We start from the raw sequence: 19471 nt of genomic DNA, 5'->3' as shown, positions 1-19471 counted from the left end.
CGTGGAAGCTACAAAATCTTGTGCATTATTCACTGGTGGGAGACCCTTCATAGGTGATGGAACCAACCACCTTCTGCCTGCGTGTGTTTGGAGACAGTAGATTGAGTCGGTGCCACACCATTTAACAGATCCTTGTAGAAATGTGAACTTGTTAAACAAATTACTAAAACGCCTCTTAGAACTGGTAAACACGGTGAGCAAAGTAGTAGAATACAAAATCAATAGAAAAACAGCACATTTCCTGTATGCCACTGACAAACGACTCAGGAAAGCAGTCCTGCTCACAATAGCTTCAAAAAATAAGTAAAAACTAAAATGCCTAGGAATAGACCGAACCAGGAAGTAAACTATTTCTACAGGGGAAATGGTGGAGCACTGAAGAATAATTGAAGACTCTGGAAGATAGAAAGATCTTTATGTTCATGGGTCAGCAGAGTCTCAGAAAAGAAATGAACTAAGGGGCTGAGAGATGGCTCTGTGTTTAAGAGCACTTGCTGCTCTTGTAGGGGACCCAAGGTTAGTTCCAAGCACCCACATCAGGTGGTTCCCAACCTCCTATAACTCCAGCTCCGGAGGAATTCAGTGCCCTCTTCTGGCCACTGTGAACCCTGTCCTCATGCACAAACCTGCACACAGATACATAATTAAAAAGAAAACTGAAATCTTTTTAGAATATGAAGACAGACAAGTGCTTATTTCCATATACTGTGTTTTTAGGTCTGCTTTACTGAAGGATGGGTAAACATTGTGATCCCTACTCCTACGCTCTCAGCAAGTATTACCTTTGCTTAAACCTTACTTCAACCAAATGAGAGATGCCTGAATGGCCTGTGTGTGTGCACTTTTCAAGTTTAGCTATCTAAAACGGGATCTTTGTGGGATCCAATAATTCTTTAGTGAAATGGTACCTAGTAGAACCCAATTCTACCTCAGTTTCTAGCAGACAAAATTAGTTCCTGATCCTTTCTGAGACCCAGGTTGCAAACCAGCCTGGAAAAGGTAATGAATAATTGATCTTGGTGATGGAATCAATAATTTAGAGTGGATTTTATTTTTCTCTTCCTGCTCAGTTTATGATTAGCATCAGAAAACTTGGGTGTTGTTTTGGATTGCAGCTCCTAAGGGTATCGGACTGTACATCTGTCTTGCCTTCTTTCCTTCGCTCCAGTCAAGCTCCCTCCTCTTCTGGAGACTGATTGTTGTCTTTGTTTAAGACTTTCAGGATGAATCTGGAAAAACTCAGCAAGCCTGAACTCCTGACACTGTTCAGTATTCTTGAAGGAGAACTTGAGGCGAGGGACCTTGTCATAGAAGCCTTGAAGGTACGTAGAGAGATTGACTGGGGAGCCTACATTGTGAATCACTTCTCTAGTGTATTTTTAAGTGGGTACTGGTGTAGTTCCTGACGTGGCAGTGGGACATAGTGACAGTTAGTTGCTTTAGGCACACACCTATGTGTCAAGATTTTTAAGTCAAGGGTGGCGGCGCACACCTTTGATTCCAGTGCTTGAGAGGCAGAGACAGGGGGATCTCTCTGAGTTTGAGGCTAGCCTGGTCTACATAGCCATTTACAGGTAAGCCAAGGCTATATAGACCCTGTCTCAAGAAACAGAGGGGGGAAGAGTAATGAAGCTTTTCTGCCCTCAAAATAGCCCCCTTAGTCTCTGCTAGGTTTCTAAACTTTAAACCTTGTACTTTTAGTGTGTTTTGGCTGTTTTTAAGTGCTGACTCCTTTGAGAACCTGCTGAGATCTGCTTCATGAGAAATATATTATATATATATTATATATATATAATATATATATAATATGTATATATGTATTCATATACCAGAGTTCAGGGTATAATGTCCAGGACATTAAGGCTTCCATAAAACTATCTATGCCACCAACACAATTAAAAATCCTTTCGTTCGGCCAGATGTGGTAGTGCGGTGGTGCCCACCTCTAATCCCAGCACTCAGGAGGCAGAAGCAGTCAGATCTCTTGCATTTGAGGCCAGCCTGGTCTACAAAGTGAGTTCTGGGACAGCCAGGACTACACAGAGAAATCTTGTTTCAAAAATAAAGTTATTTTGTTGCTTAATTTGTTATCTGTAACAATGCAGAGGTTGGGAGAAGTGTGTTAGTGAAGACAGATGATCTGTGGGAACACTGCAGAACCTTAAAAATTCCAAGCAGATGCACCTCCTTTCAAGTTGGAATTTTTTGCACTTGCACGGCGATCTTCCCCTTCCTGTCATAACACGTTTAGATAAGAGAAGAGACTTCTGAGTGTCTGTTGAATGTAGGCAGATGATACTCCCAAAGCCACTGGGCAGTAACCAAAGCAGGTGAAAGGTGAGCCTGCTGAAGACAGAGGACTCACCACAAAGTGTAGTTAAAACATCTAAACTCATCGTCTATAATTCTTAGTTTAGACTGATGCTAGTTTGTTTCTTTCGATGCTGACTAAAAGACTGACTTTACTAGTTAGATTGGCCTCAGGACACCTTCCCATTCCTTGTCCTGACCTGATAATGAGGAGAACAGGAAAAGTCCCACGGAAGGTTTGAGCCCATTCTTAACCCTGCTAGTACCCGTTGTTGCTCTGTGTTCCTCCCCCATCGTCGGCCATCATCCCCTCAGAGCTGGACCGGGTGGGAGAGAACGCCTGGAATGGGAAGAATCGGAGTGTGCTCTGAGTTTTGCTTTGACAGTTTCCCCGGCCTGAGAGGGCACAGAGTGGCACCTGCTGTGTGTGTCACTGTTCATTCTCCCCGAAGCCTAACAGAGCCTAATGTAAATATTTGCTGTAAATATTTGCTGTAGTCATTTTTGTTGTTGAAGATTAACTCAGGGACATGATCAAGCCACATCCCTAGCACCAAATATTTGTTGAACAAATAAAATGACTGTGTCGTTGTGATGTGTTGCCTTAAGACTGCCACAGTACTTCAAGGCACGTGTTTGGAGTTAGTAAAAACTGTTCTGTTCTCTGCCACAGGATGACTACTTGGCTGCTTGTTGTGCGTGTTTCCTAATGGTTTTTCTACATGTCTAGTTCTATGTATTATAAGAATAGTCTGAAAAGTTGATAGGAACCAGAGAAGCAGGAGCTCTGAGCTCTATAACGGAGTTGTTTTGGTAGCAGGTGGCATTCAGAATCGGGGCCAAGTGTTAGACTGAACCTGTGTGTGGCCTGTTGGTGATAGAACTGAGCTCAGTCTCCATCCAGTTGAGTTCCGCCACAAGACAGGCGTCTCCAGACATCTACTGAGTCAGAGTTGTTCACAGCTGGGATAGAGTCATCGCCCGCACCAAGACTCTTTGCTGCTGCTGTTTTGACTTTACTTTTAGTTATGTGTGTAAGTATTTTGCCTTCATGTATGTATGTGCACTCTGTGTGTACCTGGTGCCTGGGAACCAGAGAAGGAAACCAACTTCCCTGAAACTGGAGTTACAGACAGTTATGAACCACCATGCTCTTAACCACCTAGCTGTCTCTCCAGCCTCATGTCAGATTCTTTACATTAAAGTGAAATCTCACTTAATTTGTGATTAGTGTCTGTTTGTTTGTTTGTTTGGGTTCTGTAACAATAGCAGATGTTACTGTCTTACAGCTATTTTGCTTAACAGGTACCTGTTGGAATTTCTGAACTGACAATGACTTTTTATTATTAGTTCTAATTCATAGTGAGTTAAAAGGCTTTTATCTTTGATTTTTGGGTTTGGGTTTTTTTTGGATTTGTTTTATTTTTAATTTGTGTGTGTATGTGTGCGTGCATGCATGCACATATGCATGAGCACATACAAACAAGTGGAGATTCTCTAGGAGGCCAGAGGCATTGGATCCCTTCCAGCTGGAGTTACAGATTGTTGTGAGCTGCCTGAAGTAGGTTCTGGGAACCGAACTCTGGTCCTCTGCAAGAGCAGTGTGTCTGGTTAACTGCTGAGCCATCTCTTATCTCTCCAGGCCACTTCCTCCCATCCCCACCTTTGACACAGGATCAAACTGTGTAGCCTGGTTGACCTGGACCTCAGGCCTCAAAAAGATCCTTTTGCCTCTTGAGTACTGGGAATAAAGTTGTGCTCTAGAAGTGCCCAGCTTGGTCTTTCTTAAACAATTTTGATTGGTCTTTTCTGTTTGCTTTCAAAGGGGAAGGACAGTCTCCTTTTCTACTTTTAGGTTTTTGTTCTCTATATAAAACCGTATGGCTACCTGTTGCTTCTCAGTGAATATCAGGTCACACTGGCAGGTTTTGTTCCTATAGTTTGTAAAGATGAATCCCACTATAGAGCTGGGATGGTAAAAGCTTTATTCACTGACTGGAATTGTTACCACATGCTAGATTTCACTACAGCCCTTAGGGTCTCCAAGCAGTGTGCTTCTCCTGCCCGTAGAAAAGCCACCTTGCCCTTCTCTGTCGCAGCCAAAGCATGTTTGGCATAAGACCAGGAAGGCAGTGTTTCTATGATGTAATAACCAGTCTTCCTGTAGATGAACTTCGGTTGTTAAAGAGGCCATTTATACTGTATTTGGTCCCAATTGAACTTTATGTAAACACGATTTTCTATTTAGGAGCATGTGTCAGGGAAAAACAATCTTCATGAAAGTCACATAAGCTTTTATTTTCCTGAGTGAGAACACTATAGGAATCCCCTCAATTGTAAAAGGAAAATTACATTGCTCAGAAGCCAGGGGTGGAGTTACACAATTCAGCAGGAAAGCCCCAGTTCAGTAATTCCATGCAGATCTAGAAAGTGCCTGGTGCAGAGGAGGACAAGGGACTGCAATCAGTAGCCATTTAAAAAACTGGAGGCCGGGCGGTGGTGGCGCACGCCTTTAATCCCAGCACTTGGGAGGCAGAGCCAGGCGGATCTCTGTGAGTTCGAGGCCAGCCTGGGCTACCAAGCGAGTCCCAGGAAAGGCGCAAAGCTACACAGAGAAACCCTGTCTCGAAAAACCAAAAAAAAAAAATAAAAAAAAAAAATAAAAAACTGGAAAACAGAATTGACCGCTAATCAAATTTAGAGCACATGCTTTGCTTTTTCTCTTCCGTGCTGGATGTGTTCTATACTCAATGCCCATGTCTTCCTCTGATACAGAGCCACACTTAGCTGTATCCACATAGAATCAATCTGTCTCAAAAAACAAAACAAAACAAAAATCCCGGAAAACAATAAAGGAAGACATCTTCCATCAGCACACAAGCACAAATGTTATTATGGCTCTCATCTGGATGAATTGAGAGACAGACAGACAGTCAGACTGATTGACTCTGACTGACTAGACAGGGTAGGCAGGGTATGTACTCCTTACCAATAGTTACTGTCATTACAATCTAAGCTACAAAATTCATTGGTTTAGGGCAGAATTATGTTCATAAAGCAAACAGTGCTGATGGGGTGCTGTCCTCTTTGAGGAAGATATGAGCTTGTACTTTTCAGTGGCATTTACTGTTGTTACCAGTAGTGCTTATTTGGAATTACTCCATCCGTACCCTCATAACCAAATGTATTTCTTTTGAAACAGCTGACAAAGGTTAAGGTTGACCTTGTGGCTTGGAACAGACTGTACATTACAGCTTCCCCCCCAATCACCTCCCATATTTGTGTTTTGAGACGGTCTTGCCATTCAGCCCAAGCTGGCCTTGAGCTCAAGATCTGTCTGTCTCTACCAGAGTGCTGCAGTCCTGAGTGTGTTCTGGAGACCATTTCCAGTCACAAGGACACATGTCCATCACCCCTAAGATATTCTTTGTGCCCTTTTTAATCCACCCTGCCTAACCTTCCTACCCCTGCTCCTGAATACCTGGTCTACTTTCTGTCCCCAGATGTTAGCTACATTATGGTTTTATGGAATCATACAGATTTAGTTGTGGAAGAGTGAACTTCTTCAACGCTACATGATTTTTTTATTGTCTGAGAGTTTTATATATGTAGATGGTGTGTTTTGATCAAATCCACCTGATTCCCTTCCCTCCAGTTCCCCCTTTATCTGCCCCCTGCCACTTTTCCCTCTCAACTCCATGTACTTTGTTTTCAAGCCCACTGAGTCCACATAGTGCTGCCTCTATGTACATGGGCACAGGACCATCTCCTGGAGCCTAGGCCACATCCCTCTGAAAAACAGACTTCCCCCATATCCCATAACAGCCATCAGCTGCCAAGAGCCTCTCGCCCATCAACACTTGGGTTTTAGCTGGGTCTTAAGCATGCAGCCTCTGTCACTGTGGGTTCATGTGTGTAACGGGTACCCTGTCATGTCTAACAATGACTGTTTCTCTGCACACATCTACTTCTGACTCTTACAGACTTGGCAGTCCCTCTTTGTCCATGCTCTCTGAGCCTTGAGGGAAGGGAGTGTGCCACAGATGTTCCATAGCTGAGCATTTCAGTCTCTTAGTCTCTGTATTAACTGCCACTTACTGCAAAAAGAGGCTTCTGTGATGATAGTTGAGATGCCCCAACCATAGGTACAAAGATAAGTTAGGGGGCAGCCGGTTACTCTGCATATGATTATTAGCTATGCTGTTGTTATGTATTGATAGTTGATTTCTTTTATGACTGAATGATGTTCCACTATATGTATATATACATCATAGTTTGTTTTATCCATTCATCTTAGTATCTACATTATTTCTAGCTCTGTGTTATTATAAATAAAGCCACTGTGAACATTTACCTGTGCAAGGCTTTGTGTGGACATATATACGCTTTTAGTTCTTTTGGTTAAATACCTAGGAATGGAAAGATTGTATTAAAAAATAGGTATATATTTACTTTTGAGAGAGAGCGCAAATTTAAGTGCTGGGATTTTATTAGCTGCTATGCCAAGTATCATGTTTAATTTTTAAGAGACTATCCAAGTAGTTTTCCAATGTGATAAACCGTTTTATAGTCCCCATCATGTGTTAAAGAGTTTTAGTGGCTCCACAGCTTCTCCAGCATTTGGTACAGCCCCCTTTTTTGTTTTAGCCGTTCTAACAGGTGTGTCCTAATTCACTTCAATTTCATTGTTATTGTATGAGACCCTATAACCCAGGCTGGCCTGGAACACACTTACGTAGCTCAGGTTGGCTTGGAACTCAGGGAAGTCTTGCCTTGGCTGCAAGTTCCAGCACCCACACCAGGCTCTCACTTCAGTTTTAATTCATTTCTTATTGAAATGCCATTGAGTATTTAGATGTCGTCGGTAGTTTCTTCCTTAGTCTTTGAGACACTGTATAGCCCAGATTTGTCTGAAGTCTACCCTCCTCCCACCTCAACCTCCTGGGTAAAGTTGCAGGTAAGGCTGTTCGTAGAGCAGAATTCATAGCAATGGAAGTGCTAGAAACAGCCTAGCATCTCACAGTGGGGTCTGGGCAAGAAAATTATGATGTAATCAGAGTGGAGTACCTTCAAACTAGTAAGGAAAATAGTCTTTGTGTGCTATATGGAACCCTGTCCACAATGCAGTATGTGAAAACGTAGAACCATGAACATAGAAAAAGAAATTGTTACTGGTGGAAACTCCCAAGCTTCCCCGTTCTCCCTTGGCTTGCTTCCCTGAAGGTGGTGGGAGTCCTGTACCACCCACCCAGGGAAAGCTGAGTCAGTGAGGGAGAAATACCAATGGGGTGCCCTGGCAGAAAGCCAAAAGAAGGGGAAAGACTGTTCATATCGATGAATGTTCTTAAACTGGGTGTTTAGAACAAGAAGCTTGTGTTCTTAAGTGATCGTTACCTGACTTTTATTCATGAAAACATTGAACCTCGTCTATAACAGCTAGCTCTTAAAAGTAATTATGTAGTGTCAGCTGTTTGCTGGACGGCTTTCTGTTACATGTCATTCATGCCGTTAAGTGTGTGAGCAGTAATTACAGGTGCCAGAAAAACAGCGACCTTTCTCATCCGGCACACATTGTCCTGTGGACTCTGGGATCTGTGTATGGGAGCTGGGGCCTGTGCCTGGGAGGAAGGGATGGGGTTCTGCTTGTGAAGTGTCACTTCCTTCCAGAACAGTTCTCCTCTATTGCAGTCACTCAGCCTGAAACTAAGACAGATAAAAAAGGAAGCAGCTTATTCCTGTTATTTTGACTTCCTGTCAGTCATTGTGTCTCCTGGCATGTGTTGGCCTCATGAGTCAGGTTTAATCAGAGGTTATTTCTAGCTGCTCCTATAGAGAGAAGCAAGGAAAAGTATGGAAGTTTTAGTTTAAAATAAAAACTGGTCTGTCATGTAGTGTGTTGATTGAGCCCGTTGTAGAAATAATTAGGACAGGAGAAAGCCATCTTATCTGCCTGCTGATAGTCTCTGTGGAAAGGAGACACTTACAGAATGCATTGGGAATTTTAATAAATGGAAAACCGGGAGATGACCCTCAGCAAGTAAAGGTGCTTGCTGCCCAGTGTCACAAGTCTGCTGACCTGAGTTCAAGTCTCAGAACCCATGTAAAGGTGGAAGGAATAAACCATCTCCACAAAGTTGTCCTGACCTCCACACTCACACCCGTATACACAATAATAAATAAATAAATGCTCTTAAAAACAAAAGCTAGAAACTTTTCATAGGGGGCTAAAGAGATGGCTCAGGTTAAGAGTCCTTACTGCTCTTCCAGAGGACCTGGGATAGGCTCCTCGCACCAACATCAGGCAGCTCAACAGCCGGTCGTAACTCCAGCCCCAGAGATCCAACACCCTCTTCTGGATACTTCAGGCACCCATACAGGAGTGGTATATGCTCATGCAGGAGCACACTTGTACACGTGGATAGAAACATTAAAATCTTTTCTTAAAAAAGAAAGAAAAGAAAGATCTCTCCTACAACACTGATCTTTCACTGGGTGGTTGGTGGCCCACACTTTGATCCCAGCATTCGGGAGGTTGAGGCAAGCAGATCTCTCCGAGTTCCGGGACAGCCCAGGCTACATAGAGAAACTCTGTCTGGGGGAGGGGAGTATTGTTCTTCCATATGCACCCACTGTTTAACATAGCACCTTGAAACTGTAAACCAATAAAGTAAAGCTGCATAACTTGGTGCCCCTCACTGTGTATTATTCCTGGGTGTAGGGTTCTCACTGTGCATGCCAAGCTGGCCTTGAGTTCACTGTGTAGCCCATACCCCCAATCTGGCCTCAGCTCCTAGCAATCTCCCTGCCTCAGCCTCTCCAGGGCTGGCATTTTAGGCATGTGCCCACATGCCTGACTTGTAATATTGTTAAGAGGGGAAACTAAGTTATACACTGACTTAGATCTCTTAAGGCGGTGATTGGAAAGACACAGCGGGACCTTGCAGATAGCTACATCAGTAGGTTTTAAACATACACAAACCTAAACATTGTAGTTTCTTAGAAGCAATCCAGGAGAACTCAGGAAGATTTTCAGAGAGGAAAGATAGATGAGGTAGCCCAGGAGGAGAACTCACAGACTTTTGGAGAACAGTAGATTGGGTTGCAGTCAAGAAGGACTTCAGTTTATGTATACAGTTAAAATTTTAGGAGTGCTGGGATATAGAGGTGTATTACCATACCCAGTTACATGGTGCTGGGCCTTGAGCTTGGCTGCCTGCATACTGGGCACACACTCCACCAACTGGACATCTTACCCAGCCCTTCTCTTCGTGGCTTACTCATCCCTTACTTCCTCCCTTCTCTTGGTGCTCCAGTTTCTTCCCTTACATTACTTCCTGCCCCAGACTCAAGGCCTATTTGAATCAATTTCTGCATTCTGTTCTTTCTTAAAACAAGGCTCTTTGCAACTGTCTTCGCTCTGAGCCACTTCTGTCCTCCGTCTCCTCTGGTGCACTCGGGTATTTCAGTGTCATTTGCACACTCGGGTATCTTAAGTGTCATTTGCACACTCGAGTATTTCCGTGTCATTTGCACATTCGGGTATTTCAATATCATTTGCATTCTGTCTCCTGACTCTTGTATCTCTCCTTACTTTTTACCTCTATTGCTTGACTTAAATTTCACCTGCTGAAAGTACACGTAACTTCTAATGTCCCCTCTCTGTGCTGAGGATTGGACCCAGAACCTAGCTAATACGTAAGGCAAACGCTCTACCCCTGAACCTCCATCTCCTAATGACTTCTAATTAGATTACCTGAGTACCTTACTTTTGGTGCTGGTGCTGGTGGTTTCTTGAGATAGGGTGTTGCTGTGTGTAGCTGACAGGCATCAGACACAGCAGACTGCCTCTCACGGCTTCCCAATTCCTAAGACTATAGGCCATTTATGTATATGGGTGTTTTGCTGAGTATAGGTCATGTGTGCATTCCTAGTGCTGGTGTAGGCCAGAAGAGAGCACTAGATTCCCCTGGAACTGGAGTTACAGACAGTTGTGTGTAGCAGGAATCTTAAAAAGTCTTATTAATGAATTCAAACCTGGAGCCAGGTATTGGGGTGAATGCTGGAAGATCAGAGAAGCAGAACAAGCCACAGCTTCCTCACCTCACCAATTCCTCAGCTGATCCTGTTTCCTCAGACTGGAAGCCTCTGTGTCCTCATCCAGAATGAATCTCAGCTGAACTGCTGCTCAAAAGCCTAAAAGCTTAACCAGCTCTAGTTCCTGGTCCTCACGACTTATACACCTTTCTGCTTTCTGCCATCACTTCCTGGGATTAAAGGCATGAATCACCATGCCTGGCTGTTTCCACTGTGGCTTTAAACTCACAGAGATCCGGATGGATCTCTGCCTCCCAAGTGATAGGATTAAAGGTGTGTGCCACCATTTTCTGGCCTCTATGTCTATCTAGTGGCTGTTCTGTCCTCTGACCCCAGGTAAGTTTATTAGGGTGCACAATATATTGGGGAATACAATATCACCACAGTTGTGAGCCACGATATGGGAGCTGGGAAGAGCAGCCAGTACTCTTAACCACTGAGCCGTCTCTCCAGCCCCTCATCTCACTTTTTAAACTTCTCTTTCCTTGGTGGCATTGACAGTCTTGTCTTAATCCTGCTCAGCCCCACATCATTTTTTCCTTCTACATTCTTAAATGTTTAAAATTATTTTCTGTGATTTCCATGGTATGTGTTTAGAATCTGTTGTAGAACATTTCACGACTGTATTGTAATAGTGTTGTGTTTTGCCCTTTAGACTTTCTGGGGGTGGTTTTGTTTTATTTTGATGGTTGGTTGTGTTTGAGGGAGGGGTTGTTTGTTTATTTTATAAAATTACATTTATTTATTGTGTTTCTGGGAACCGATAGCAAGTACTCTTAACCACTGAGCGTGCCAGTACATTTTTAAAAAAGCTGAATACACTTACGTGATTTCTCTTTTCTGGTTGTCCTCACTGAGTATTATAGCAGTGTGGAAATTTGTTAATTCTGATAAGTATTGCACATAACAAGGATCTTTCTGTTTTGTGTGTGAATCTCCCCCTTCCATGGCATGAGAGCTGTTATTTAATCTCTTCCAACTGTGCCCCCCAGTATCCAGAACCTCTAAAGCACTCACGGGTGTTTGTCACATGAAGAATGAGTTCAGACCCGTTGAGTCTTACTTGAATATTGTCAGTTCTCGAGAATAGATGCCAGTTATTAATGTGTTTAGAAGAGAGACTTAACTAATAAAGTAACTCTCACTGTTATAACTCATCCAGTCACATTATTTACATCTCTGGGAACTGCTTGTTCTTCAGACAGGAAGTCATGGCTTTGTGTTTGCTTTCGTATTTGTATAAAGGAAACCAAGTGACTGGCTGTGCCCCTCTGTCCACATGTATTCGTGTAATAAAACCAATTTTCCTATTTTAATTTTTAAAATAACAGATAGTTTTATTTTATGTGTATGGGTGTTTTGCCTACATAGATGTCTGTGCACCATAATAGCATGCATTACCAGGGAAGCCAGGAGAAAGTATAACTCCCCGGAACTGGAGTTAGAAAGAGCTGCCATGTGGGTGCTGGCAGTAGAGCTCAGGTATTTCTGAAGAGCATCCAGTGACCTTAGGGTTGAGCCTTCTCTCCACCCCCACCCCCATATTAATTTTCAGTGAATGTTTTGTCTTGATATCCTTTCTAGTCAAGGTCAGGTGTCATTGTCTGCATTCCCCAACTGGATAACAGTGAGATGTTTGTATCAGAAGAAAATCCAAAGCCTGCAGATCCTTTCCCTTTACTCCCACCCCACTGTGAGATCGAACCCAAGACCTCACAAATGCTAGGCAGGCTCTTTCTCTCCCACTGAGGTTACTCGAGCCTTAAGTATTAAACAGTGCAGTGTTGCTGGTCCATACCTCCTAGATACTTAATAGAAAGTATGTTTCCCAGACTGTCCCACTGAGGGCTTTTATGAGCATCTGTCAGAATTACACTTCTTTCAGAATGCATTTCCTACCCTATTTCTCCTATGGGCTTCATTTTTATTTTTTTTTAAGATTTTTATTTATTATTATTTATACAATGTTCTGTCTGCATGTATGCCTGCAAGCCAGAAGAGGGCACCAGATCTCATTACAGATGGTTGTGAGCCACCATGTGGTTGCTGGGAATTGAACTCAGGACCTCTGGAAGAGCAGCCAGTGCTCCCAATCTCTGAGCCATCTCTCCAGCCCTATGGGCTTCATTTTTATTGGGGATTTGTTTTACTCTGTGTGTGGGGGGGTGGGGGATGGTGGTGGTGGGGTGGTGGTGGTTGCTGTTTGAGACAGGGTCTCACTTTGTAGCTCTGGCTGTCCTGGAACTCAATCTATAGTTCAGACTAGCCTCAAACTCACAGAGATCCATCTGTGTCTGCCTCCCCAGTGCTGGGATTAAAGACATGCATCACCATGCCCAACTTTGTTTTTCAAGGTTTTTGGTTTTGGTTTTTTTTGTTTTTATGGCTTTTAGAAAAAATGTTCACCATCTTCCTTTTCTCTGTTTTCCAAATTAACCATCCTTTAAATTTTTTATTAAACTTATTTTTAATTTATGCATATACAGACTAATAAATCTAAAACAAGCTGACTTCAGACTAGAGAGATGGCTTAGCCATTAAGATGCACACATATGCTCTTCCAGAGGACTCCAGTTCAATTCCCAACACCCACAGCAGTCAGCTCACAGCTGCCTGCAACTCCAGTTCCAGAGGATCATATGCCTCCTGGAACATGCACTCATGTGTGCATACAAAGACACATACACATAACCAACAATAAAATAAATCATTTATAAAAACCTTAGCTTCAGACTTACATATTTAAAAGGAGCTCACGTGTGGTGGTAGCTCGGTGGTGGCACACGCTTGGTACGCTTAGTCACCAGCCCTGAAAAAGGAGCTCGCTGCATGTGACCGAGGAGGAATCCTCTTCTAGCTGGGTGACTCTGAGAAGGGCGGACTGAGCTCTGCACCTGTCAAATGAGTGGAATGTGATTTGTATTTATTTATTTATTTTGAAGCTGGACCTCACTATGTAGCATTGGCTGGCCTGGAACTCAGAAAACCACTGGCCCCTGAGTGCTGGGATTAAAGGTGTGTGCCACCACACCTGGCTGTAATGTAATTCGTCTGAACTAATACTTCTAAATCACGTACATGTACTCACACAGCCTGGCCAGCACGGGTGTGAGGCGGTCAGAGGAGAGGATAACTTCTGGGAGTTGGTTCTTCTCTTCCACTATGCAGGTCCCCAAGGATCAAACTCAGGTTGTCAGTGTTGGCCTTGGCTGTAAGTACCTGCACCCACTGAGCCCTGTACTTTTCAGTACACAGTGAGTGAGTAAAAGAGCCCGAGTACATTTCTAGTAGAAGGGTTTTCAGGCTTATAGGATTAACTTAAGGTGTCACAGAGTCTGTGGCTTAGTCCCACTGTATAGCACTCCAGAGGGAGTTTGGGGTCATGTACCTCCCCACCGTCACCACCACCTTACCATATTTCCTGTGATTCATTAAGTCCCTGATTGTCCCATTTATCTGCAGAACCCACCCACTTCCAGGGTTGGCCTTTCCTTCCTATTCCTTATGAGTTTAAAGTCTGTGTCTTAGAAAATTCTGATCAAATAAACCGTAGCTGGTGTTCTCTAAACATGAGTGATGCTGTTTAGAAAACATTAAACAGGCAGAGGCTGCTGCCCCTTGCTGATGTTGAGTCTGTCCTCATCTCCTTGAAGACTGAGAACCGTGCGTCCCGTGCTCAAATCCTCTGCCACTGCCACTGCCCACAGCACAGCACAGCATATGCTCTGCCCAGCAGACGTGACGTCCTCAATAAATGCATGCAAAGCTTGTGTTCTGGGAACTGTCCCCAGACTCCAGAATATTTTGGTTATCTGTTTTTTGTTTCTTTCTTTTGTATATTGTATATTTGATCTACAACCAAACCTCCTTTAGTTTGCAGGCTTTTGTAACATTTGTTAGTTTAAAATAAAATCATAATGCCTTTTTATTAGAATTTGTATATTTCTTTTACTGTAAATTGTTGGAAAGCAGAGTCAGGAGTCGGCCCTCCGAGAGTCTTCATTCTGTTCAGTGTCATTTACGACTGAGGCTTACTACAAAGTAGATTTGCCTTGTGACATAGGGGACACCCACTTCTATTCTAACTCAGGAGGAAAGTCCTTGAAATAACCCTCACTGCTTACTCTCAGTGCTCTGCAGTGGTTTCTCTTCTGGTTTTTAGGCAGGGAGGAGGGACGGAGATGAGCCCAGTTTTTGCTCTATGCTGTGCAAACTTTCAGCTCCCCTGTCTCACCAGTTAGGGCCTAATCAGTTGAAACCCCTTCCTGCTAGGGTCTGGGAAACGTCAGCGTACCAGCCAACATGGTCAGTGCCACTTTCTCTTCTTACTCACTACACATTAGCTTCGTGACTGTGAGAAAGTTGTATGCTACTGTTTCACCGCTTCTAAAAGAAACGGAGACAGTAGTAGTGACGGCTAATTTAGAGGAAGATTGTGCTGGACATGGTGGTGCACACCTGTAGTCCCAGCACTCGGGAGGCCAGGGCAGGAGAATCTCACATTCTAGACCAGCCTGAGCCACATTGCCAGGCCTGACTCGAGCGAAGAGAAAAGAGAAATGTTAGGATTAGGTAGAGATATGGAAACTCAGCATGCTGCTTTCCGGTACTAAGCATTTGGATGTTGGCATCTCTGCTGTTCCTGCTGCCGCTGTTAAAATGACTTTGAGGGTCCAGCAAAATGGCTCAGTGAATAAAGGTGCTTGTCGTCAATCCTGACGACCTCAGTTCGATCCTTGGGACCCACATGGTAGAAAGATAGAGAAAACTGACTCCTGCAGGTTGTCCTCTGACCTCTGCACAAGCTCTTTTTGGCATATGAACGAGCACTCACGTGTGTGTGTGTGTGTGTGTGTGTGTGTGTGTGTGTGTGTGTGTGTGCATGAGTGTGCATGAGTGCATGCTTTCTCATATACAAATAACACAAGCAAGGGGCGGGGGTGCTAAATTCAATAGATACCAGTCAGGACAGTGAGATCTTTCTGTAGCTGCTGCTGGAACATGGCCTGAGAATAGCAGATGCTGGGAACGGTGAGACCTGAATGCTTCCTTGGTGCTGATGAGGGGAATAATGTGATAGACCCAATCTGGAGATTCTCATAGACTTAGACAAGTAACTGGCTATAATTACAAAAGAAACAAAGCATTTCATCTACAAATAGCTCTTACTCGATGGTCTATAGCAGCTTTATTCATAGAAGAACCCAACTTAGTAGAATCAAATGTCAGTCAAGAGAATAAATAAATGCAGTATATTCACACAGCATACAACACACGATTAAAAAGTACAAATTGCCGACATGCCACTGATAAGCGTGAACTTCATTATACTGAGAACAGAAAAGGCCAGATACAAAAGAATGTAGTATGTGCAGCTGTTTAGATGAAGCTGTAGAACAGACGAAACTACAGTGGTAAAAGACTTCAGAACAGGGGTTGTCCCTGGAGGAGGGAGACTGCTGGCTGGAAAGGGGCACGGGATAACTTCTGCTGAGGTTAAGAACGTTCTGTGATTTAACAGGGATGTGGGTAACAGGATGTGTATGTTTTGTGGTGTCTGCACACATGTGGGGACCAGGGAGTGGGTGCACCAGGGGTCTTTCTGGCACTCTCCGCTTTATTCCCCGGGACAGGACCTCTCCCTGAACCTAGGGTTAGCTGGCAGTCAGCAAACGTCAGAGACCCCTGCCTCCACCCACTAGCACCCTCAGTGCCGGGGGTACAGGGCCATGGGAGGCCACCCCCAGGTCTTCATGCTTGCGCAGAAGTACTGGTACCCAGAGTCATCTCTCCAGCCCTGCACTGAGCCCTAACGCGAGCTTCTTGGGTTTTCTTGGATTTTCTCCTCCAGTCCATGGTCGGTGTGTTTTTAATGTGTGATATTAAGCAGCCATTGACTTGCACTGCATTTTAGGGGATGTGCGATCACGTGGCAGAAAGATGAAGAACTGGAGTTGTAGTTGGTGGTTGTCTAGGAGGTCCTGCGTTCCATGAACATGTCCTATTCTAATGAGAGGTGGTCAGGGGAGAGGCTGTGGGCATGTGGCAGTGGGAGTAAACGAGAAATCTCTAACTTGTTCAGTGAGAGAAGATAAAACTTGTGGGAAAGATGAAAGTATTTTTTTCAGTGTACCTTGAAATCCTTAATTTATGTTCGGGAGTATTTACCCTTTATCTGTTCTTTCTTTTCTGGTGAACTCCCATACACATTTTCTTCCCCACATCAAAAAGGTGAGCATATGGGTCCAGGTCAGAAAGTACATAGAACTCACGTCAGCCACATTCCTGGAGGGAAGGGATCTGACGTCAGGACAGACATACTCCAGGTTTCCTTTGGTTTCATCAAAACTTTTCAGACTTTAGAATTTGGGTGTTGACACTGTTCTTTGCAGCTACACTTAGAGCTATTTAGATTAAATCCACTCTCAGTCCTGAATAGAGTTTAGAACACTTTAGTCAAATAATAATAAATAGTCGTCTATCTTATGTAAATAATTGCTTTTATAAATATCTGTGTCTGAAGATTGCTTTGAGGGGATGTTTGAAGTCCATCCTACTTCAAAAGCAGTTGAAATATTTTTTTAGAGGGGGTGGTGGTGGCACAATACCACAGCATTCTTGTAGGGCCAGAGGATGACTTGCAGGAGTGGACTCTCCTTCCATGTGGGTCCTAAGGATCAAATTGAGGTCACTAGGCTTGTTGTTAGTTTGTTTTGCTTTATTTTGAGGCCAGGTCTCACGTAGCCCAGGCTGGTCCCAGACTTGCTATTTAGCTGGACGTGACCTTGAATTTCTGATCCAGCACCTTCACTTCCTAAGTACTGGGACTGCAGACATGCTCTACCACACCCAGCTTCATGCTGTGCTGGAGATGGAACCTGGGGCTTCATCTGAAGCCTGCTAGTCCAGCTCTCTGCCGACTGAGCTATCCCTGACCAACTCCTTAGATTTGGGAACTACTTCTTGTCCAAAGAATACAGGGACTGACTTCCTGCCCGAGACTGGACTACGCATACTCCTGTGCCGTTGCACACATACTAGAAAGGTAGAGGAGGAAACTACCTTTATTTCTTGGGTTTGGGGGGTGCTTGGAACAAAATCTGCCTTTGTGGCTCAGGCTGCCTTGAAACCCTGAGTGTGCCAGCCTTAGTCTGAACGCCTGGCTCTTTCTCTTTGAAGTCAGTGATAACACAGCTGGGACTTTGGAGACTAAGTATGGCAGGCTCCAAGGCTGTTCTGTGATGTTATTTTAAGCTTTCTCTAGGGATGTGTTTCCTCCAGCCTGTGAAGTGAAAATAAATGAGTAATAGATGGCTAGTGTGTTCTGTCTGTTGATAACACCTCTGTCATCCAGTCTGTCTAGCAAGCCAATTGTTTTCCTTTTTTGAAATTAAAGGCCAGGGTGTTTTCTGACAGTGTAGGAATTTCTGTTCACCGAAAGTTTATATTGTCACTTAAAGCCAAAATGCTGAAACAGAACATTGATTGATTTTTAGCTTTATCACTAAATTTCTCCAAAACTCAAACCCAAGATCACACCCAGGCACTCATGAACATTCTTAATATAGCTGAAATATCATTAAACTCAATGTTGAGAGTTTGGGCCTTCAAACTTTACCCTGAAATGTAATGTTAGTGGCCGCATATCTTGTCCCCTGCCTGTGGCTAGCCTCTGAAGGGCCACAGCTCACTGGAGAGTAAGCACGCCTCCTGATACTCATACCTTGTGTGGTCCCATCTGGAATGTTCCAAGGTTGGTCTTGATCACCTGCATGCTGTACACTGTGGGAAGCTGGCACTTACGCCATGGCGTCAGGTGATTAGAACCTCTTAAGATCCTTATCTAGAACCAGCCAGCTGACCCCTCATCCTAGATTCCTAACCATCAGATGCCATGCGAGATAAAGTGAGCAGTATCTAAGCTGCTGATTTTGGGGGCGCTGTTTGCTATGCAGCAACAGATAACCAGCACATAGCCCATAAAAGTTATTTTCATTATTTTAGTTTTAGCATTTCGTTTCGCTTCTTACTGTTATTTACAGTTAAACATGTAGCCCATGTAGTTGGTTGAAAAATATGTTTTTTCCGTGTTTGGTATCATAAATAACGCCTTCAGTTTGACCATTTCTATGTTTGGCACTATGGTAGAATTGCTGTGTGACTAGAGCATTCTAGAAGTCCGTCCCCAGCTCCTTCTCGTTTACAGGTGAAGCCGTCTGTGTGGATTGTACTTACTGTGCAGGTGACTGTGGAATTACTCTGAATACTGGGAGAGAAAGCAGACAGCCTAACAGCTGTTCTCAGGCCGAGGCCTCACCAGAGAAGCTCCTATTACCAGGGACTCTGATGCTTATTAATTATACAGGATAATCACTATGTGGGTTTAAAGTCATGTTTTTAGGATTAGTTAACTACATGCTCAGACCTGACAGACAACTTCTCAGCAGAACTGAAGTCAAGGTCACCAGTTGTTCCATGGCCAGAGGAGAAGCTGGAGTTTCTCCCATCCCATTTTCTCCATGGTGTCATTCAAAAACAAAATTTTTTTTTTAAACTCCCACTTCTCCTATTTCTTTTGCACTCCAAAACCAATCTCAGTGACGGTAGTCATCCATTTACCACACAAATGCTGCAGCCCTGGTTTAGAGGAAGTGTGACCAGGACAGGAGCTATAGGAGCCTCTAGGTTAAATCCTCAGGGTGAGAGGAAAGAAGAAGAATAAAGAAAAGGAAAGAAGGTGGGGAGAACTTCAATTTGGGGCCTGGTGTGATGGCTCATGCTTGTAAATCCAGCCAGAATTCAAGGCCAGCCTCCTCCCCAGCTAAGGACTTCCATATACCAGTACACACAGGGATTTTAAAAAAGAAAGAATATTTTCAATTTAAATAAGTTTCTGCTTCTACTGTGTAAATACATCGAACTACTCCAGTCATGTGCTGACAGTACAGCTTGTCTGTTCTGGACAGGGTCTCGCTGTCTCAAACTGACCTCCAGTTCAGGATCTCCCCATCTCAGCCTGGGATGCCGGGATTTCAGGCTGTGCCACCCCACCCAGCCTCTGGTTTCT

The 19471-nt window shown here is 43.8% G+C and overlaps 1 protein-coding gene and 1 long non-coding RNA gene across 3 annotated transcripts in view; one reads left to right on the top strand and one right to left on the bottom strand.

Annotated features, from left to right (window-relative positions):
* The window catches only part of LOC128105332 (uncharacterized), a 56653-nt gene that overhangs the window by 16972 nt on the left and 20210 nt on the right, over positions 1-19471 (bottom strand). For both annotated transcript variants that reach the window (XR_008216309.1, XR_008216310.1), the window contains exon 2: positions 13143-13298. This is a non-coding gene — a long non-coding RNA (uncharacterized LOC128105332). The remainder of the gene's footprint in view (positions 1-13142; positions 13299-19471) is intronic.
* Cttnbp2nl (CTTNBP2 N-terminal like) overlaps positions 1-19471 on the top strand; it is a 49670-nt gene that overhangs the window by 18438 nt on the left and 11761 nt on the right. Inside the window, exon 3 of the mRNA XM_052730391.1 lies at positions 1215-1322. Coding sequence (XP_052586351.1) covers positions 1224-1322 — 99 coding nt within the window. The 5' untranslated portion in view covers positions 1215-1223. The remainder of the gene's footprint in view (positions 1-1214; positions 1323-19471) is intronic.

This window comes from Peromyscus californicus, unplaced genomic scaffold, assembly GCF_007827085.1.
Source record: "Peromyscus californicus insignis strain IS unplaced genomic scaffold, ASM782708v3 Scaffold_9__1_contigs__length_137607984, whole genome shotgun sequence".
NCBI lineage: Eukaryota > Metazoa > Chordata > Mammalia > Rodentia > Cricetidae > Peromyscus > Peromyscus californicus.
This window is presented reverse-complemented; position numbering and strand designations above follow the sequence as displayed.